Below are 17,669 nucleotides of genomic sequence, written 5' to 3' on the forward strand. Positions count from 1 at the left end.
GAATTTACATTACTTGAGACATTGTCTGACAGAGTGTGCCAAAGAAAAATATTAATAGGTACTTTCACTTTATACTATTTCAATCATTCTTATTAAAAATAATTTATTCAAAAAAAATTCTACACATTTTTGTTCTTTTTATTGTAGATGTCATTGAAAAACTATATGCATTAGGAGAAGAAGAACAAATAATTTTAGGAACATATATAGTTATTTACAAAATACTAATAATTTTAAGAACATCATGTTAAAAGTCACGTAAAAAAATCTCTCAAGTCAGATAAACAAAGAAATTACAACACAAATAAAGGGCCAAAAAATTGTTGCACTCACATCAACATTGATTAGTGAATACAAAGGTACAATATTTTTTAAAAAAATTTATATCTATTGTTTTTCTTAGTTCAAAGAATTATATTTTATATAATACATTAAATGAGACAAATACAACACAATCTTATTTTATATAACTTATTATATTATAATACTTTTGGTGATTATTCGGTTAGCACAAATTTGAGTACAAAAATTTATATCAATCCACAAACTGAAAAATTCGTACAGCTAATTTATGGGTATTTCATAACTAATAAGTCTTTCAAAAATTAATTAATTTATTTAATTATTCAATTTAACAAATATAAAAAAAAATTCTAAATAGGACTGATCAACATGAAAAAGTAATGGAGATACCAAGCCAAGACAATGCCAACACAAATCTTTAGAGCAGAATGATTAGAAATCGAATAACTATCCAAGATCTAATGACCATGCAATGGGAATCTGATGATCAGGTATGACAAAAAAAAAACTCACAACATGCATCATATATTCATACTTACTCAAATACCATATACCTAATGATAACATAAATTGAATATTGGAATAGAAAAAGATCTTTACAATTTAAGTAACTATTAAACAAAATTGATGACAAATTTGGATGGAACTTTGTTGATTGTGAAAAGTGTCAGAAAAAAGCATATAAAAAAGGAGACAACTATATTTGTGGTATGTAATCAAACAACACAATGGTCAATATCCAACAATAAGGTAATTCCATCTATCAAATTATTAGTTACTAACCCAATACTTATTTTAGGTTCAGAATTCAATTAAAGGTTTCACATCAAAGTGCTACAACAACTTTTGTACTATTTGATGGCGAAGCAAAAAAAATTGTTGGGCACAAATGCTTCAAATCTAATGACAATCCAGAAAAGTAATGACATTGAAGCACCATCCCATTTCAACTAAAATAAATTCAAAAATTAAACCATCAAATAAAAATGTCACTTTATACAACACCAATATCCAAATTTTTTGTACTACAAATTATTTTAAATAAAACACCTTTTAAATTTAACTTTAGTTTACACATATTTAATTTAATTCTATAAAACATAACAATTTTTTAATAAAACAAATGACTAAAATAAATCATTTGGACCTCAAATTTACCGAAATACAACTTTTGCATATTGTATACGCAAATACAATTTTTCACTAAACTATATAAACCGCTAGAGGGGTCCCACAGATTTCAAATGTACATAAACCGCTACACCTCTCCAGCGGTTTATGTTGATATGCAAAATTGCTAGAAACCTCGACAGGGGTCTCGCAGTTTCTGTATATATGTAAAATGTGCATAAACTGTAATAGGGGTCCAGCAGTTTATGCTTGCACCAAAAATGCCTATATATACCAACCAGGAGGGAGTGGTGTGATGGTAAATGGTCATTTTCACACCTTCACAAATAGATAGTGAGGAAAGCTTTTTTGTTCTAGTCCATTGCTCTAGAAAAATTAAAAAGCAAAAAGCACGGTGTTAAGTTCACTGATAAAGAACCGGTGAGTATTTTTATCCGGTCAACAAATACTTTTTCAGAGCTAAAGACGAGTATATTTCAAAAGGTAGGGTTGTGTGGGGCCAAGTGAGTGAAGAAGGTGTTTTACAAGATTCGGATTGCAGTTGTGTCAACTGGTGTGCAGTATGAAATATTTGTGATAGGGTCGGATGAAAACATGCAAGTTTTGTTTCATTGTCGGCGCAGTTTTCCGGAAGTGAGAATACACGAGCTGTATGCCAAGTTGGAAGATGGTGTTGACAGTTCCGGGGTATTAGCGCTGAATCCTCAGTCGACGACGATGGGGGTGCTTCTACCTCGATGCTTGTCGTTGCATCTGGTTGTCTGTTGGCTGAACCACCATCTGTTCCAGCTAGGTTAGCTAGGTCACCCGATTTTATTTTCGGTCTTTTAGGTGACGGTGAATCGGATCGGGTTGAAAATGTGATGCGAGAGGATGATTTGGACGATGAGCCAGATCACATATTGGGGGACAGTGACGAGGATAATCCTAGGAACCCACCAGCACGTCAGGGGCCATCCAGTTCTGGGTCCTACCAACAACCGCTACATTTCTCAACGTTGAACTTGGAAGCCGTCGGCCAGCAACCAGACATAGATCCCACCTTCGGAGGTCAAGGATTACACGAAGAAAATCCTTCTGGAGAATTTCTGATTGGCCAATCTTTCCAGACTAAGGAGAAAGCTGTGTCGAGTGTTAAAGAGTATAGCATCCGTCGTGGAGTTGAGTATCGGGTGATGGAGTCAGATCATCTGAAGTATCCTGGGAGATGCAAGGAGTTCAAGAACAGTTGCACGTGAATGATTCGCATCACACTTCGGCAGTGAAAGGGAAATTGGGAGGTTAGAATGTACAACGGAACTCAAACTTGCTTGGCCACTTCGATTTTGAGCAACCACCGATAGCTCGATCACCACGTCATTCGTGCGAGTATCTTTTCGTTGGTTAGGGCGGATGCAGCTGTTACGATAAAGGTGTTGCAAGAAGCTACTGAAGCAACCTATGGATTCAAGCCTTGTTATAGCAAGGTGTGGATGGCAAAAAAGAAGGCAGTTGCACAGATCTACACAGATTGGGAAGAGTCCTATGCTGAGTTGCCCTGTTGGATCCTTGGTGTGCAAGCCACGATGGACGGAACCATGGCATTGTTGAAGACTTTTTCGGTACGTGTAGGTGATCAGGTTAATAAGTCTACAGAGTACTTTTATCGTCTTTTCTGGACGTTCCCTCCATGCATTGAGGCATTTAGACATTGCAAGCCACTAGTCAGCATCGATATGACTCATCTGTATGGAAAGTATGGCGGGACTTTGCTTTTGGCTATCGCGCAAGATGGAAACTCAAATATCTTGTTCGTTGCCTTTGCACTTATGGAAGGGGAGAATGCGGAGTACTGACTTTTTTCTTATCCCACTTGTGTCAACATGTGACCCCATAAGAAGGCATTCTGGTGATCTCTGACAGGCACAATGGCATTAAGGCTGCACTGGAGGCACTTGACAGTGGTTGGCTACCACCTCATGCATATCGAGTGTTTTGCATTCAACACATTGCAGCTAATTTTGCCATCAGTTTCAAGGGTCAAGATGCGAGGCGGCTGCTCGTGAATGCAGCGTATGCCAAGACTGAGGCAGAGTTTGACTATTGGTTTGATATTATGAGGACTGAGAATCTGGCCATGTGTGATTGGGAGAACCGATTGGAGTACGATAAGTGGACCCAGCACCAGGATGGAGGCAAATGGTTCGACCACATGACAACGAACATATCCGAGTGTGTTAATTCTGTATTGAAAAGGACACGAAATCTGCCAGTTACTGCATTGGTGAAGTCCACATATAGGAGGCTACCAGAGCTTTTTGTCATCCGAGGACAGACAGTAGAGGCGCAGTTGGGATCTGGGCACCGCTTTTGCCAGGCGCTGGTTAAGGTGATAGAGCTCAACTTGAGAGATTCGAGGTGGTTCACTGTTACTCTGTTTGACAGGCATCAATCTGAGTATACTGTGGCTGAGACGACTCTTACCAGTAACTTCTCTCTTGGTACGTATCGGGTTTCCCGCAGGGATCGCATTTGTGACTGTGGGTATTTTCAGGCTCTCCATTACCCGTGCTTCCATACGATTGCATGCTGTACTCAGTCCCGACTGCACTGGGCTACATACATTCATGAAGTTTATACCATGAGTAAGGTGTTTATTGTATACCGGATAGGGTTTCTCCCTCTTATTCCAGATGGTCTCTGGCCAACTTATGACGGTCCAACTGTCGTTCCTGATCCTAACATGAGACGTGCTAGAGAAGGGCGACCAAGGTCAACCATAATCTGTAACACCATGGATGAGGCCGATACTGGTAAGCCGATGCATAGGAGTTGCCCTCAGCGAGGATCTGCAGCCGGAGCCGATGCATAGGTGTCATAAAGTCGTTGTGATTAGGTTTTACTATTCTTTCTTTATTTGTTTTGTTGTCCTGTTTTAGCCATGTTGTTGTTGGTTTGAATGTTTAGTCCATGTTGTTGATTTGGTTTTATTGTAATGTGGTTATTATTTGTGTTTCTTTATGTAGTTGTGATTCTCTTGAGTAAATTATCATTACATTTGTGATTATGTTGAGTAAAAGAAACTGACTTCATTATTTCAAACTATCAACGTATGATTCGGCGTCCAACCATAAATAGCGACTATCTGAGTTAGCATACCAACTATAATCTCATTGACAAAAAGTTCATGAGATATCTAAATAAGGCATACAAAAGTACATGAAAATAAACAAGCCACACATGAGTATATGTTCGTAAACATAAATAACCATAAATAAGGCATACAAAAGTACATGAAAATAATAAGATAAACAACTACTGATCTTGGTGGTCTTCATCGTCGTCGTAGGTGTCGTCCTCAAATGCTCCAAGGAGATGCGGCCATGTACCACACCGAGCAGGTCGTCTCACTCTAGCTGGCCTCTGAGGTTGTAGTGCAGGAGGATCAACAGGCATGCTCACACCATATGCAGACAGAGGCGTCCCTCCCATGTTGAACCAACTATCATATGGGTTGGCTGCAAGCTTGTTTAGGTCTACATGAAACTTTGGGTAGTACTAGGTCGTATGAGGCAGAACCTCTAGTGGCTGGGGCTGGTATAGCAGAGTCTGAGGCTGAATCTCTGGTGGCTGTGGATGGTACCCCTGAGCAACTGATATCTGCTACTGGTACCCTTGAATCTCTTTCATCTGTGGGCGGTACCCTTGAACCTCATCCAATTGGGGGGGGGGTACTCCGGCATCTGAGCCTGTGGCATCTGATGCTGAAAATGCTGAGCATTGTCATCCCTGATGAGATCTGCGAAGTCGGCGTAGAAATGTGAACTGTCGATATAATCGTCCATGTCCATGGTCAATGTCATGCCCGCCAAGTCAGCATACATCTGATGGCCACTCTCATGGAATACCTGGGAGCTCGAAGCATGAGTAAACATACCCCCTGAGCCCCCACCTCTGGCTCTCCTGTAGGGCTATCACCAGGCCCAGCCGCAACGACCCCTGCTCCACCACCCCGACGTCTCACACGTCCACGACGAACACGATGGTCAGCTTGTCCTCCTCCGTCACCACCAGCTTCCTCATCCTACATCATCTCATTCAGCCATCGCTACTCCCAGTCAGTAACTCGTGTACCAATGCGTCGTCACCTTTCCACACGTCTGTTATCAGGCATATCCGGCATCAGTACCTGAGCTGGCGCCTGGGACGACCCTCTCTGGATGCATCATCAGGGATCTCCTCCGCCCTGGGATCGGCAAATAAGGAATCCGGCGACAGAAACCTGTGGGCTACCTGGTACCACCAGTCCAAAAACTCTGCCGATGGCCCGGGATCAGCCACCCGGGGGATACTCAAAACAGAATCAACTCTGTTTTTCCAAATCAAATGCCACACCTGATAGTAACTCAGGAACTACCTATCGCCACCCCTACCATCCTTGCCATGAAGTCAGTCTATGTTCGAGCCAGTTTATGCTTCAGAATTACATATTTTTCAAACTAATTTTACTATGTTGGGGAAACAAAATTACTAAACTTCTATATATCAGTTTGAAACGCTTCTAAATGTATCACACAACAAGTGATAAATGTCCAACTTTTAAATCCATAAGTCCTACGATAATAAATTTAAAATAACAAAACTTAAATATAAGGCTCAAATCTTTAATTTAAAATGATCAAATACTAAACTTATAATTTTAAAATTTAAATCTTAAATTTAAAAAACTAAACTATAAAACTTATAATTTTAAAATTTAAGAATGTAAAATACAACCATTAGGCACTATTTACAAAATTTAATCTTTAAATTTTAAACTCTAAACAACTAAAACTATAATATTAGAATTTAAACTTACATATTTAAAGGCTAAAATTTTAAATCTTAGTTTTCAAATACGATACTTAAACAACCCTACAAGCCTTGCAATTTGAACCCTATATCTCAAATACAAGAAGATATCATTCTACTTAAATATTTGATACTACCTTTAAATTTTACGTCTTAACTTTGAAATCTAAACTGGCAATCCTAAATTATGTGTTCTAACTACTACACCCAAATAGGTAAATACTACATTTTATGTTATATGAAATTCAATAACTAAAAGAAAATAAATTTATCTCTTCGTTGATGCTGCCGGCAATAGGGGTGGCAAGCGGGGAAGCCCGCCCCGCCCCGTCCCGCCCCGCCAGAAGTCCGCCCCGCCCCGCCTAGTGAGGCGGTCCCAAAATTTTAGCCCGCCCCGCCTAACGGCGGGCTGGCGGGCCGGCGGGCTAAGCCCGCCAAATATCCTCTTTTTTTTTTTACTTTTAACTATTAAATAATATATATAAAGATATAAAAAAAAATCTCTTTTGTTTTTTACTTTTAACTATTATAATTTCTAAAAGTATAAACAAATTATAATTTTTGTATTCACAAACATTAAAGTCTTTGTAATTATAAATATTGTTTCCAAAGTAAAATAAACATAATCCAAAACATAATTAACAATATTGTCTCTAAAACAAAACAAACATAATCTAAAACACCCAATTTTCATCTTCATTCTCTTGTAAGTTGGGTTGGGAAAGTTGGGTTTTGGTAAAAAAAATTATAAAAATATCCCTTGCTAAAAAAATACTAAGCCCAGCGGAGAAGCCCGCCCCGCCCCGCCAAAGCCCGCCAAAACCAGCGGTTTAAGCGGTGCGGGTTAAGCGGGCTTTTGCTATTTGGCGGTCCCAATTTTCCAGCCCAGCTCGCCTTTTTTGGCGGGTTACGCGGGCCGGCCCGGCGGGTTTAGGCCCGTTTGCCACCCCTAGCCGGCAATGTGCTCAACGCCGTTGAACCGGTAAAGACTGCGTTCGTCTGCTATGGTCCCGGCCCTAGCAAAATCAAAATGGCCAACTCCACTAAACATCCACTAAACGTGAAGAACTTTGTCTTCTTCATTACACCCCTTTTGCGTTTTTTTATACTAAAGCATAAACCGTTAGACACCTGTCGCGGTTTCTGCAAATTTCACATATACACAGAAATCTTATTGCGGTTTATGTACATTTTACATATACAACCCTTATGTACATTTCACATATACAACCCTGTTGCGGTTTATGTACATTTTACATATAGAAACTAAGACACCACATATACACAGTATTTGAAATTTGTGAAACTCCTCTCGCAATTTAGTAAAAAATTACTTATTCGTTATGTTTCAATAAATTTAAAACCTAAATATTTTATTTTAGTCATTTGTTTTTTTTAATATTTATTATATACAATATTTTTAAAATTAAAAAAACATTAAAAAGTAAAAACTACTTGTGTACTATATTCCTAAATATTACAAAATATTTAAAATTTAAAATTTATTAACAAAAATTAATAAAATTTATAACTATTATTGTGGACAACTCCTAAAATAGGAGAAAACCCTTCAAAAATTGGCGTATGCCACTTAATGCAACATGTACATTATATTCCTAAATATTACAAAATATTTAAAATTTAAAATTTATTAACAAAAATTAACAAAATTTATAACTATTATTGTGGGCAACTCCTAAAATAGGAGAAAACCCTTCAAAAATTGGCGTATGCCACTTAATGCAACATGTACATTATATTCCTAAATATTACAAAATATTTAAAATTTAAAATTTATTAACAAAAATTAACAAAATTTATAACTATTATTGTGGGCAACTCCTAAAATAGGAGAAAACCCTTCAAAAATTGGCGTATGCCACTTAATGCAACATGTACACGGTATTCTTTAGTAAAAGGCGAAAGAATAGTTCGCTTTGTACATAATGCGTGGCTGCGTGGTTTGGTGGTGCTGTCCACACTACTATTTGTAATAACTCTCATGTGAGAAGCATAAGTGGCTTCATCGATGTGAGACCTATTAAAAGACAAGCCCCTGCAAAATGTCAAAACTCGTTGCCTTACTGCATTTCATTTATCAGGCTTATAATTCCATGTTCTTTCTTAGAAAGGTATAATGTGTTTTTCAACGAGAAATTGTGCCTGCCGCCACAAGCCAATATAAGAGTTGACAAAATATTCAACAATTAGTATTTGAAAGACAATCCATTATGAATGAGGTCAATATGATGCACTTCCTTTTTCTTTATTTCTCACATCTTTATTAAAAGTTTTGGAAGATACCGTGTAAAATTTGCAATTTTGATATTCAAATTTAGTTCCTTATTCTTACTACTTAGGGAGACTTAGGGGAGGTCTCGGCCCCGACTTTTAAAAAAAAAATAATAATAAGTTATTAAATATAATTTATTTTTTTAAAAATATATTTAGTATTTAGTTTAGTATAAATAAAAGTTTAGTCTAATCTAAATATTAATAATTTCTAATATTTAAAAAGTAAGTAATAATATTAAAAAAATCTGAAAAAGATATTATTACTAATATTTTTTAATTAAACAAAATTTTTTAAATTTCATAAAGTGAATTCCTTTTTTTCTTGTGATCGTTCTTCTTGATTCATTTGGTATTAATTCTCGTTGTTTCAACTGCTACAACTGAGAGATCTTTTTCAGCTATGAATATTGTGAAGAATAACTCAGAAATAAGATGAAAGATGAATTTTTTGCTAATTGTCTTTTAATTATATTAAAAAGAAAATTGCTGAAAATTTTAACACAGATTCTATTATCGATAAATTTTATGATACGAATAATCGACCATTTCGTTAGTAAAAAGTACATACATTTTTTGTACTTTAAAATATATTCTCTATCGGTTTATTTTTATAATACACCTTACATTTTATAATTTTTTGCATAATTTTTTAATATCATATATGTTATTGGTTTAATATCATATATGTTATTGGACCCCATAATAATATTTCTAGATCCGTCCCTGCAAGTTTGTCAAAATGGCTAGTGATTTAAGTTTTGTCTATGACAAAAAAATATTTTTAAAATTTAAAAGTAAATTTTATCATAGTACTATTAAATTAGTTATGTTGTGTAGAAAGGAGTATTAGACGTCAAAAATAATATAAACATAGATTTAATGTGACCAAAATGAGGATGTTTTAATGGATGAGTAACCATATATGCCTAGCGAATAATGAAAGAAAATATGGGAGACTAGAATAACGTTTATTGTTGAAAAAATTAGTGAAGTCTCGCCTTAGATAGTTTAAACATATAAAAAAAAAATCAGAAAAAGATCTAGTTATACATAAATGAGCAATTGAAAAAATCTTGGTCATACAAAAATACTAACATTTAATTATTTTTTTAAAAGTAATAGACGTGAAACTTATTAAAAACAAAATAAATAAAACAAAAAGCAAACAAAGACTCGAACAAAAGTACTCACATGTAATCTATTCCTAACATACTCTATCTAACTACTATATTGCCGCATTCCTCTCTCAATTCTCTCCCCTCATGAAGGACCTATAATTAACCTCTCTTACACCTATAGCTGAATGTCAAATCCTCTCCTACTCAACTAGACACCTAGTTGCATCCGACAAATGAAGAAAAAGATAAAAATGGGTGTCTAATATCAAATAGAAAAAAAGGAAAAAAAAAGTGAAAATGATGATTGAGCAAGCATCCAATTGTTGAGAGGACACAAGATATTCATAACCAAAAACAAAAGGCAAGAGAAATATTAACGCAGAAAAGTATCTGCTTTGAAATACTTTAGGTGGTTAAACCAAACACTCGCTTTCCCTTTCTACCATCCACAGCCCATGACATCCATGGATGTTTTAGCCAGGTCAAAATCCAATGTAGAGCAAATATTGGCAATCTCCATAGAGAAGTTATTGATCAACAAGCAAACTACTACTAAAATTATAAGTTGGGAAATGGTCATATTTTTCAACCGTAACAAAAAGGAACTCTCCACAAACACCAAGCTATCCTTTCTGAGTTACATAAATCAGAAGTAAAAATACTGAATCTAACTATTAATCATCTTCATTTACTAACCTCGTTCACAAGAGTGGACTATGAAAGAAACACTAAAAAAAATAACTGTTAAACCGGAGAGAGAGAGAGAGAGAGAGAGAGAGAGAGAGAGAGAGAGAGAGAGAGAGAGAGAGAGAACAAAAGGGAGAGAGAACAAAAGGAGGGGGAAAAAGAGAAAGAAAGGCATATCAACAAAGTACATGGACATAATTTCTTCAGAACCATCAATAGTTTCGAAATTATTTCCAAGTGATAAATCTGCAGATAAGCTGAAATGCAGCATGTCTATTCAAGCATCATAAAGTAAAAGTAGTAAAAGGTCATATTAAGACAAAATCGTCAACAAACACCAATAAATCTACAAGTACAGAAGACAATGACAACCCATTTCGACCATTCAAAACTGGCCACTGACCCAGTTTCTTCCATAACAACAACAACAAAATCCAAAGAAACAAAATGAAGGAAAATTGCTCTCACAATCAAGTGGCCTTTGCATTTCTGGTCTCTGTCTTCTCTGCCTTTGCTTCACTAGAACAACAGCCACCACCATGCTCATGATGATGATGATGGTGATGGTGGTGGTGGTGGTGGTGGTGGTGATGATGACCCCCACTATGATGATGCTGATGCTGATGTGTCTGCTTCCCCTTGAGCTGCTTCCTCATGTCATAAGCATCCTCCCCATCTGCATAATACTTCGCTTCCACATCATGAATCTTGTAACCTAATGTCTCTGTGTACAAATTAAATGCAGCACGATTGCTCTTTCTGACATGTAGGGAGACATACTCAGCACCAAACACCTGTCACATTTGGTACCCACAATTCGCAATTCATATACTAAGCCCCTTCTATAAAGCACATATATACAACTTTATGATAACTACACTGACTAGTGATTACAAAAATTAGCATCTAATAAAAATGTTTGAACTTAAATGGCTTGCTAACTGAAGTCATAAAGAAAGCGAGAGAAAATTGGAAAAACATTTACTAAACCAACATTTACAAAGCAAATATTTTTTTTGTCTTTGACAGTATTCACAAAGACGGTATGAAACAATCAACTATGTGTTGTTGTAACTACGAAGGCGTTTTTCATAGTTCAACCTTTGGTCATCACCCTAAAGACCAACTTGCTTACCACCACACCTAACCCTTATTGGTTAGATATATACCCTTACAATATCTCTAATTTCATAATAACCAAACTTGTAACTACAGAGAAACCAAGCGCTGGCAAGCATTTTTTGAATTGCAAATGAAATCCAGAACTTGCTCACTGAAAACCAAACAGATTGACAGACAAGCTGAGGAAGAAAATAATTCCACTCGTGAGATTGCCAATAACATCAAGATTAAACCCTTAAAAACATTTTTCTTTTTGTATGCAACCATTCAATTGCAAGAACTAACTCCTATAAGAAACCTGTAATTCAAATCTTCAACTTCCGAAAATCTTTTAATGGAAACAACAATTTGAGTAGCAAAATCGCTAATTAGATACCAAAGTGACATTCATTTCGTTTTCAACAATGAATAATTACAAAACTTCTTTTATGATTTTGCAAAGGAAAAACGACAAACCCCACATATAATGAAATGAAAGTGACAATTTGCAATTAAAATGGGGACACAGATAGTAGTAGAAATATAAAATGCTTCTCTTACAGAAACCATGGCATAACTCAATTCCAGCAACTTCAGAAAGAAAGTCAGAAACTACAATATTCAGTAGCAAAGTGATTAATCAGATACCAAAGTGTCACTCATTTTTGTTTTCCACATTAGTTAATTACAAATCGCTTTATTTTAGAATTTTGCAAAGGAATCAGCACAAAACCCCAAGAAGAATGAAATCAAGGTGACCATTCTGTAATTTAAATGGGGATAGTAGTAGAGACATAAAACAGAAACCATGAGTAACTCAATTCCAGCAATTTCAGAGCAGAAACAACATATCAAAGTGTCTCCAACATTAATTAGAGCATGTTTAGATTATTCCCCCAGTTTGATGCACCCGTAATCAATTATGGTGGATCAAAATCAATTATGTACATTTTCCCGTTAACTAAAATTTATAATTGATTATGAGTTAAACTCAATTATACCATAATAAGTGAAATTTTATCAATTCTCCGAACATATATGATATATAACTTTTCTCTCAACAAAGTAAAGTAGAGCTTGTTAGAAGATAAATAATAACACAAAATAACGACTCAACAAAAGACACTCGACAAAAGACGGACTCAACAAAATAAAGACCTAATAGCCGTAATCAATTCAAAATGAGATCAATCCTACAAAAGTTGAGAGAATTTCTTTCCTGTGATTTTGCAAGGGAATCACCACAAAATCGCAAAGAGAACGAAATCGAAGGGGACAAAATCATAAGCAGTTGATAATAAGAAACTCGCCTGTTCCATGGCGTTCTGAGCAGCCGTCATGAGCTTGGTGGCAAGACCAAGCTTGCGGTGGGTGCGGAGGACGGCGAGGGAGGTGATGTGGCCGTGGCACTCGGAAGTCTCCTCTTCCATCTTGGCGAGGACGTAACCGACGATGCGGCCGTTGTAGTCCTCGGCGACGTAGAGAAGCTGGGGCCAGGAGAGGATGTGATAGAGGTAGTATTTCATCTGGTAGTTCTCTGGCAGGCAGAAGAGATTGCATGCCTGCATAGCTAGCAGGTCATCCACCGTTGCCTTCCTTATGCATACCATCGAGCCTGTTGATATGATAATTCCTCAAGCAAGGGTTAGGGACTTGTGATGTGAGAGTGAGAGCTCTATTTGGGGCCGAACCAGCCTTATTGACCTAATTCACAGTGAATAAATGGTGGAATTATTTCTTCCAATTTCACATTTGAATTACATTCGTCTTTAAAAAATTATTTTCGTTAAGTACTTCATTTTCTTCTACCAGCATGTTAGTTTAGTCACATTTTAAAATCATCGCTTATGATAAAAGGCGAGTCATTAAGTGAATTAGAAGAACTAAGAGAAAAAAATATTTGAATTATCTAAATTAGTAGATAAGAAATTAATAATTTTAGCTAAAAATTTGAATAGGAAGCCTTTTTGCATTTTTTATTTTAATAAATAAAATAAATGTAATAATTACTAAAATTAAATAATTTAAAAATTATTTACCGATTTAAATTTCTCTCTTATATCTCATTTATAGTGTAAACAAGATAACTTTTCACGTATCTCGTTTATAGTGTAAACGTGGCAGTCTGACGTGTCTTATCTCGTTTATAAGTATATGTCATTCACAGCGTCATTCTGGGCCCCAGTTTGACCTTGTCAACCACTTTCTCCTCTCTTTTATCCTTTTCTCACCCTATTTTCGACTGATACTGCGATGGCGCGCCAAGGGGGGAACGACGGAGACATCAACAGGCTGAATGAGACGTTGCATTACGCCAGGGCGGCGGACTTTGACGTTAGTTTTGTTCTGTTTTTTCAATCTAAGTATGTGGCCATGGTTAAGGTAATCCTGAAGAACCAGAACGTAGTTGGCAGGTTTAGTAGTAAGTCTCTAGGAGGAATTTAAAACTTTATTTGCTTGTGCAAAGTTTGTTTAGTATGCACTATGTAATTTAGAAATATGTGTAAGTTAGAAACATAGAAATATGTTCTTAAGTAGAAGTAGATGTAAGTAACAAAGAAATATTTATTTTACTTTAATGTTTTCTATATCATGTTAAATTGTTCTAATTGCAAAACTAAAAAAAAAAAATTATAAGAAATAAATAAACCAAAAATGTAAGATTATTTCTTTATAAGGCTGAATTTTTTTGTATATTCTTTAGAGGTCTCGGCTTCTACTACCCCGACGAGTGAGCCATACTCTTCCTCCACCCGACGCCATTGTCCCGTATCTGGCTGAGGCTGGATTCGGAAACACGGTGCCCCTCAAGGATTTCACTTTTGACAATTCCCTGATTTCGGCACTCGTGGAGTAATGGCGTCCGGAGACGCACACGTTTCATCTCCCGTGGGGTGAGGTCACTATCACCCTGCAGGACATGGCGTACCATCTAGGCTTACGTGCACAAGGAAACCCCGTTGGGGATGCCTCCGTGACTTCGGTAGGTGGTACCATACTGAGACGTGGGCATTGGTGGAGCAGTTGCTTGGTGCCAGGCCTCTAGTGGAACCACAGCAGGCTGCGCAAAGAAAGGAGTCGTTCACGCTCAAGCTTGTATGGATACGGAATTGTGTCTGCCAAATGCCCCCCACGGACGACCCAGACACCCTCCGACAGTACGCCAGGTGCTATATTATGTTACTGATCGGAGGATATCTGATGACAGACAAGTCCAACAACCTGGTGCACTTGCGTTGGCTCCCTCTTCTCCGAGACTTCGGGGAGTGTAGGGCATTTTCTTGAGGCTCGGTTGTGCTAGCCTGGACGGCACTGCACATGGCACTTTAACCAATCCGATTCGATCACCCAGTACTCAGCACTCCTGCGAATACTATGGTTCTTCACACCCTGCAGCACTGCCTCTCGGCATTTGAACTTGTGGCCGACCCGAAACTCCACCCCGCCGTCTAAGTTGTAATCCTCTTCACCGGTGTTAGAAAAAGGAATCTTCTCATGCATGGCGTCCAGATCCAGACTGTGATAGTGACTTGGCACCTTGTGTAGCGCCGGAATTAGGTGAGGTGGAGGCAGGACATGGTGCGCCACAGTCTGGGCAGGCGTCTCCGGTACAAACTCATCCTCATCGCCGCCTTTAGAAGAATCACTGTCTGCACTATCCGCCACGTAATCTTTGTCCGACTCTTCCTCTCCCTCCTCCGCCTCCTCCAATGGAATGGCGACATGAATGAGCGGTGGTGGGAGAGGTTAGTCGTCCTGTACATAGGTTGAGTGTACAGAACCACCACGACCACTATCTCCCACCTCGGCGGAAAGCTCCATTACATGTTCTGTCATGATCCCCATGGATGTCGAACATCAGTCGCACATTCTCGTCCCCTTGAAGTCAGAATAGTCGAAACCGAAAAACTCCGTTACCCATGGGTGCCAGCAACCTATAATATCGGATTCTCACACTCAAATGTCACCTCGTTGTCGCCAATTTTCATACGATAATTGGGATACACACACACAACTATATATACACTGTTACTGGCCATTGTTGCCTTGTTTTCGTGAGAAAAAACAGAAAAATGATACAAAATGTTTGTGGAGAATACCAAGTGTTACACATCCTTTTATAGCAGCTGAAAATTTGTCTTCTTGTATCTCGTTTACATATTATGCTGACATGTGTATATCTTGTTTACACTGTAAACGAGATATGAGAGGAGAATTTAAATTGGTAAATAATTTTTAAATTTTTTATTTTGGTAATTCTTACATTTATTTTATTTATTAAAATAAAAAATCCAAGCCTTTTGAATAACAAACTACAACAATAAAAAGAAGATTTCTTCCAAAAAAAGTATTTTTAAAGCTTACTCCTCATTATTTTCTTGCAAATTACATATATGATATTATGAACAATGATGAGCCGATATTTTATACACTTTTTGGCATCATTTTCATATAGTTTTTAGCATTTTTTATTTAGTTTTATTAGGTTTTTATAGGTTTTAGTATTAAATTCATATTTTTGGATTCTACTATAAGTTGTGTGTTTTTATGCAATTTCAGGTATTCTCTGGCTGAAATTGAGGAGTTGGAGCAAAAGTCTGATTCAGAGATAGAGAAAGCACTGCAGATGCTGTCCGGATTTGACCTCTTTGCACTCGGAAGAGCTTTTCTGGAGCTACATAAGTCTAAATGGAGCGTTCTCAGCGGCTATGGAAATCTGACTTCCAGAGCTTTCAATCAATATATAATAGTTTATACTTTGCTTCAGATTAAAAGGCTCAAAACTGGCGTCCAATGCCAGCCTCCTACCCCCTTTCAGGCGTCCAGCGCCCAAGGAGAAGAGACCAGCATCCAAACACCCTGGGAGGACCCCCTAGCCAGCATTCAACGCCCTAGAGGCCTCATAGCACATGGATCTCATCAAAGTTCAACCCAAACACTCACCAAGCGGGCCCCAAAAGTGGATTTTAGCACTAAAAAGACTGTTTTACCCTTACTAGTCATTAGTTTAGTTTTTAAAGTAGAAGATCACTCTTTGTTAAGGGATCTTCGGCCACTTTACACTATATTTTCATTTCTATCATTGTATTCTCTATCAGTATGAGTTTCTAAACCTCCTAGGTTGACGAGAGGAGCCCTGCTGAGTTCTATGAATTAATAAAAGTACTATTGTTTCTCTTCAATCCGTGTTTGATTTAATTCAAAGATGTATATTTGTTCTTCAACATGGTGAATGGGATGGTCCGTGACAACCAGCTCCGTTCATCATACTAGGACCGCGTGCCTGACAACCACCCGTGTCTACTTGGGTTCGTGTGAATACTTCAGTGGAAAGCATTGAACCGCCAGCTTGACTATACATATCTCAGACGGCTAATCCACGACTTCGTTGGGGACTTCTCGAGACACCAGTTCAGCCGATTTACGGGGAGATTAGGGTCTCGTGGTAGAGGCTAGAACCCAAACGTGCAAAATTCTCTGATCCGGAAGATTCGATCTTGTTTGTGGCATTTTGAGTAGGATCATTAAGAAGAGTGGACTGCAGGAGCTTCACCCTCAATCAGAATGGATCCACACTAACCCTGGGGTTCAGATCTGGAGGAGTATTGACGGCTGTTCAAACCAGCGTCAATCACATACAGCCTGCTATAGAAGAAATCATTCACAATTGAAGAAGACAGTAAGACCAGAGTTAATTTAAAAGGACATAGCAACTCCAAGCCTTAACCATCTTCTTATCCCTAATTATAATTTAATTTACAAAGTATTTTATAAACTATTCCTCTTATGCATTCAAATCCAACAACTCTTCTATCCGCCTGACTAAGACCTACAAGATAACCATAGTTTGCTTCAAACCACAATACTCGTGGGATCGACCCTGACTCGCTCAGGTATTACTTGTACGACCCAGTGCACTTGTTGGTATAATTGTACGAAGTGTGGGGAATCATGCACTAAGTTTTTGGTGCCGTTGCTGGGGATTGTTTGAGTTTGGTGGTGCAGATTTTATAACCCATAAACTAACCGGCAAGTGCACCGAGTCGTACCAAGTAATACCTCACGTGAGTGAGGATCGATCCCACGAGGATTGATGGACTAAGCAACAATGGTTGATTAATTTACTTAGTTAGACAAACAGAAAAGAGTGTTTTGGTATTCAGAAGCATTAAACAATAATTCAGAAATTTAATAAAGCAAGCA

General features: G+C 37.5%; 1 protein-coding gene and 1 non-coding gene across 2 annotated transcripts; both read right to left on the reverse strand.

The window, feature by feature from the left end:
- Positions 1 to 8,102: 8,102 nt before the first annotated feature.
- On the reverse strand, positions 8,103 to 8,220 carry LOC112774800 (U5 spliceosomal RNA). The gene has a single exon (XR_003189260.1). It is a non-coding gene; the product is annotated as a U5 spliceosomal RNA (small nuclear RNA).
- A 2,342-nt stretch (positions 8,221 to 10,562) lies between these two features.
- Positions 10,563 to 13,308, reverse strand: LOC112770862 (N-terminal acetyltransferase A complex catalytic subunit NAA10). The gene is made up of 2 exons (XM_025815332.2): positions 12,776 to 13,308; positions 10,563 to 11,158 (listed from the first exon to the last, which is right to left on the reverse strand). The coding sequence occupies exons 1-2, from the start codon at positions 13,073 to 13,075 to the stop codon at positions 10,835 to 10,837; spliced, it is 624 nt and encodes a 207-aa protein (XP_025671117.1). The 5' UTR covers positions 13,076 to 13,308; the 3' UTR covers positions 10,563 to 10,834.
- Between the last annotated feature and the right edge of the window lie 4,361 nt (positions 13,309 to 17,669).

This window comes from Arachis hypogaea, chromosome 18, assembly GCF_003086295.3.
Source record: "Arachis hypogaea cultivar Tifrunner chromosome 18, arahy.Tifrunner.gnm2.J5K5, whole genome shotgun sequence".
Classification (NCBI taxonomy): domain Eukaryota; kingdom Viridiplantae; phylum Streptophyta; class Magnoliopsida; order Fabales; family Fabaceae; genus Arachis; species Arachis hypogaea.

Excerpts from the sequence above, each read along its gene's own strand:
- LOC112770862 (XM_025815332.2), bottom strand. The coding sequence starts at position 13,075 with ATGGTATGCATAAGGAAGGCAACGGTGGATGACCTGCTAGCTATGCAG. Across the intron at positions 11,159-12,775 it reads CTCAGAACGCCATGGAACAG|GTGTTTGGTGCTGAGTATGT; the intron begins GCGAGTTTCTTA and ends CAAATGTGACAG.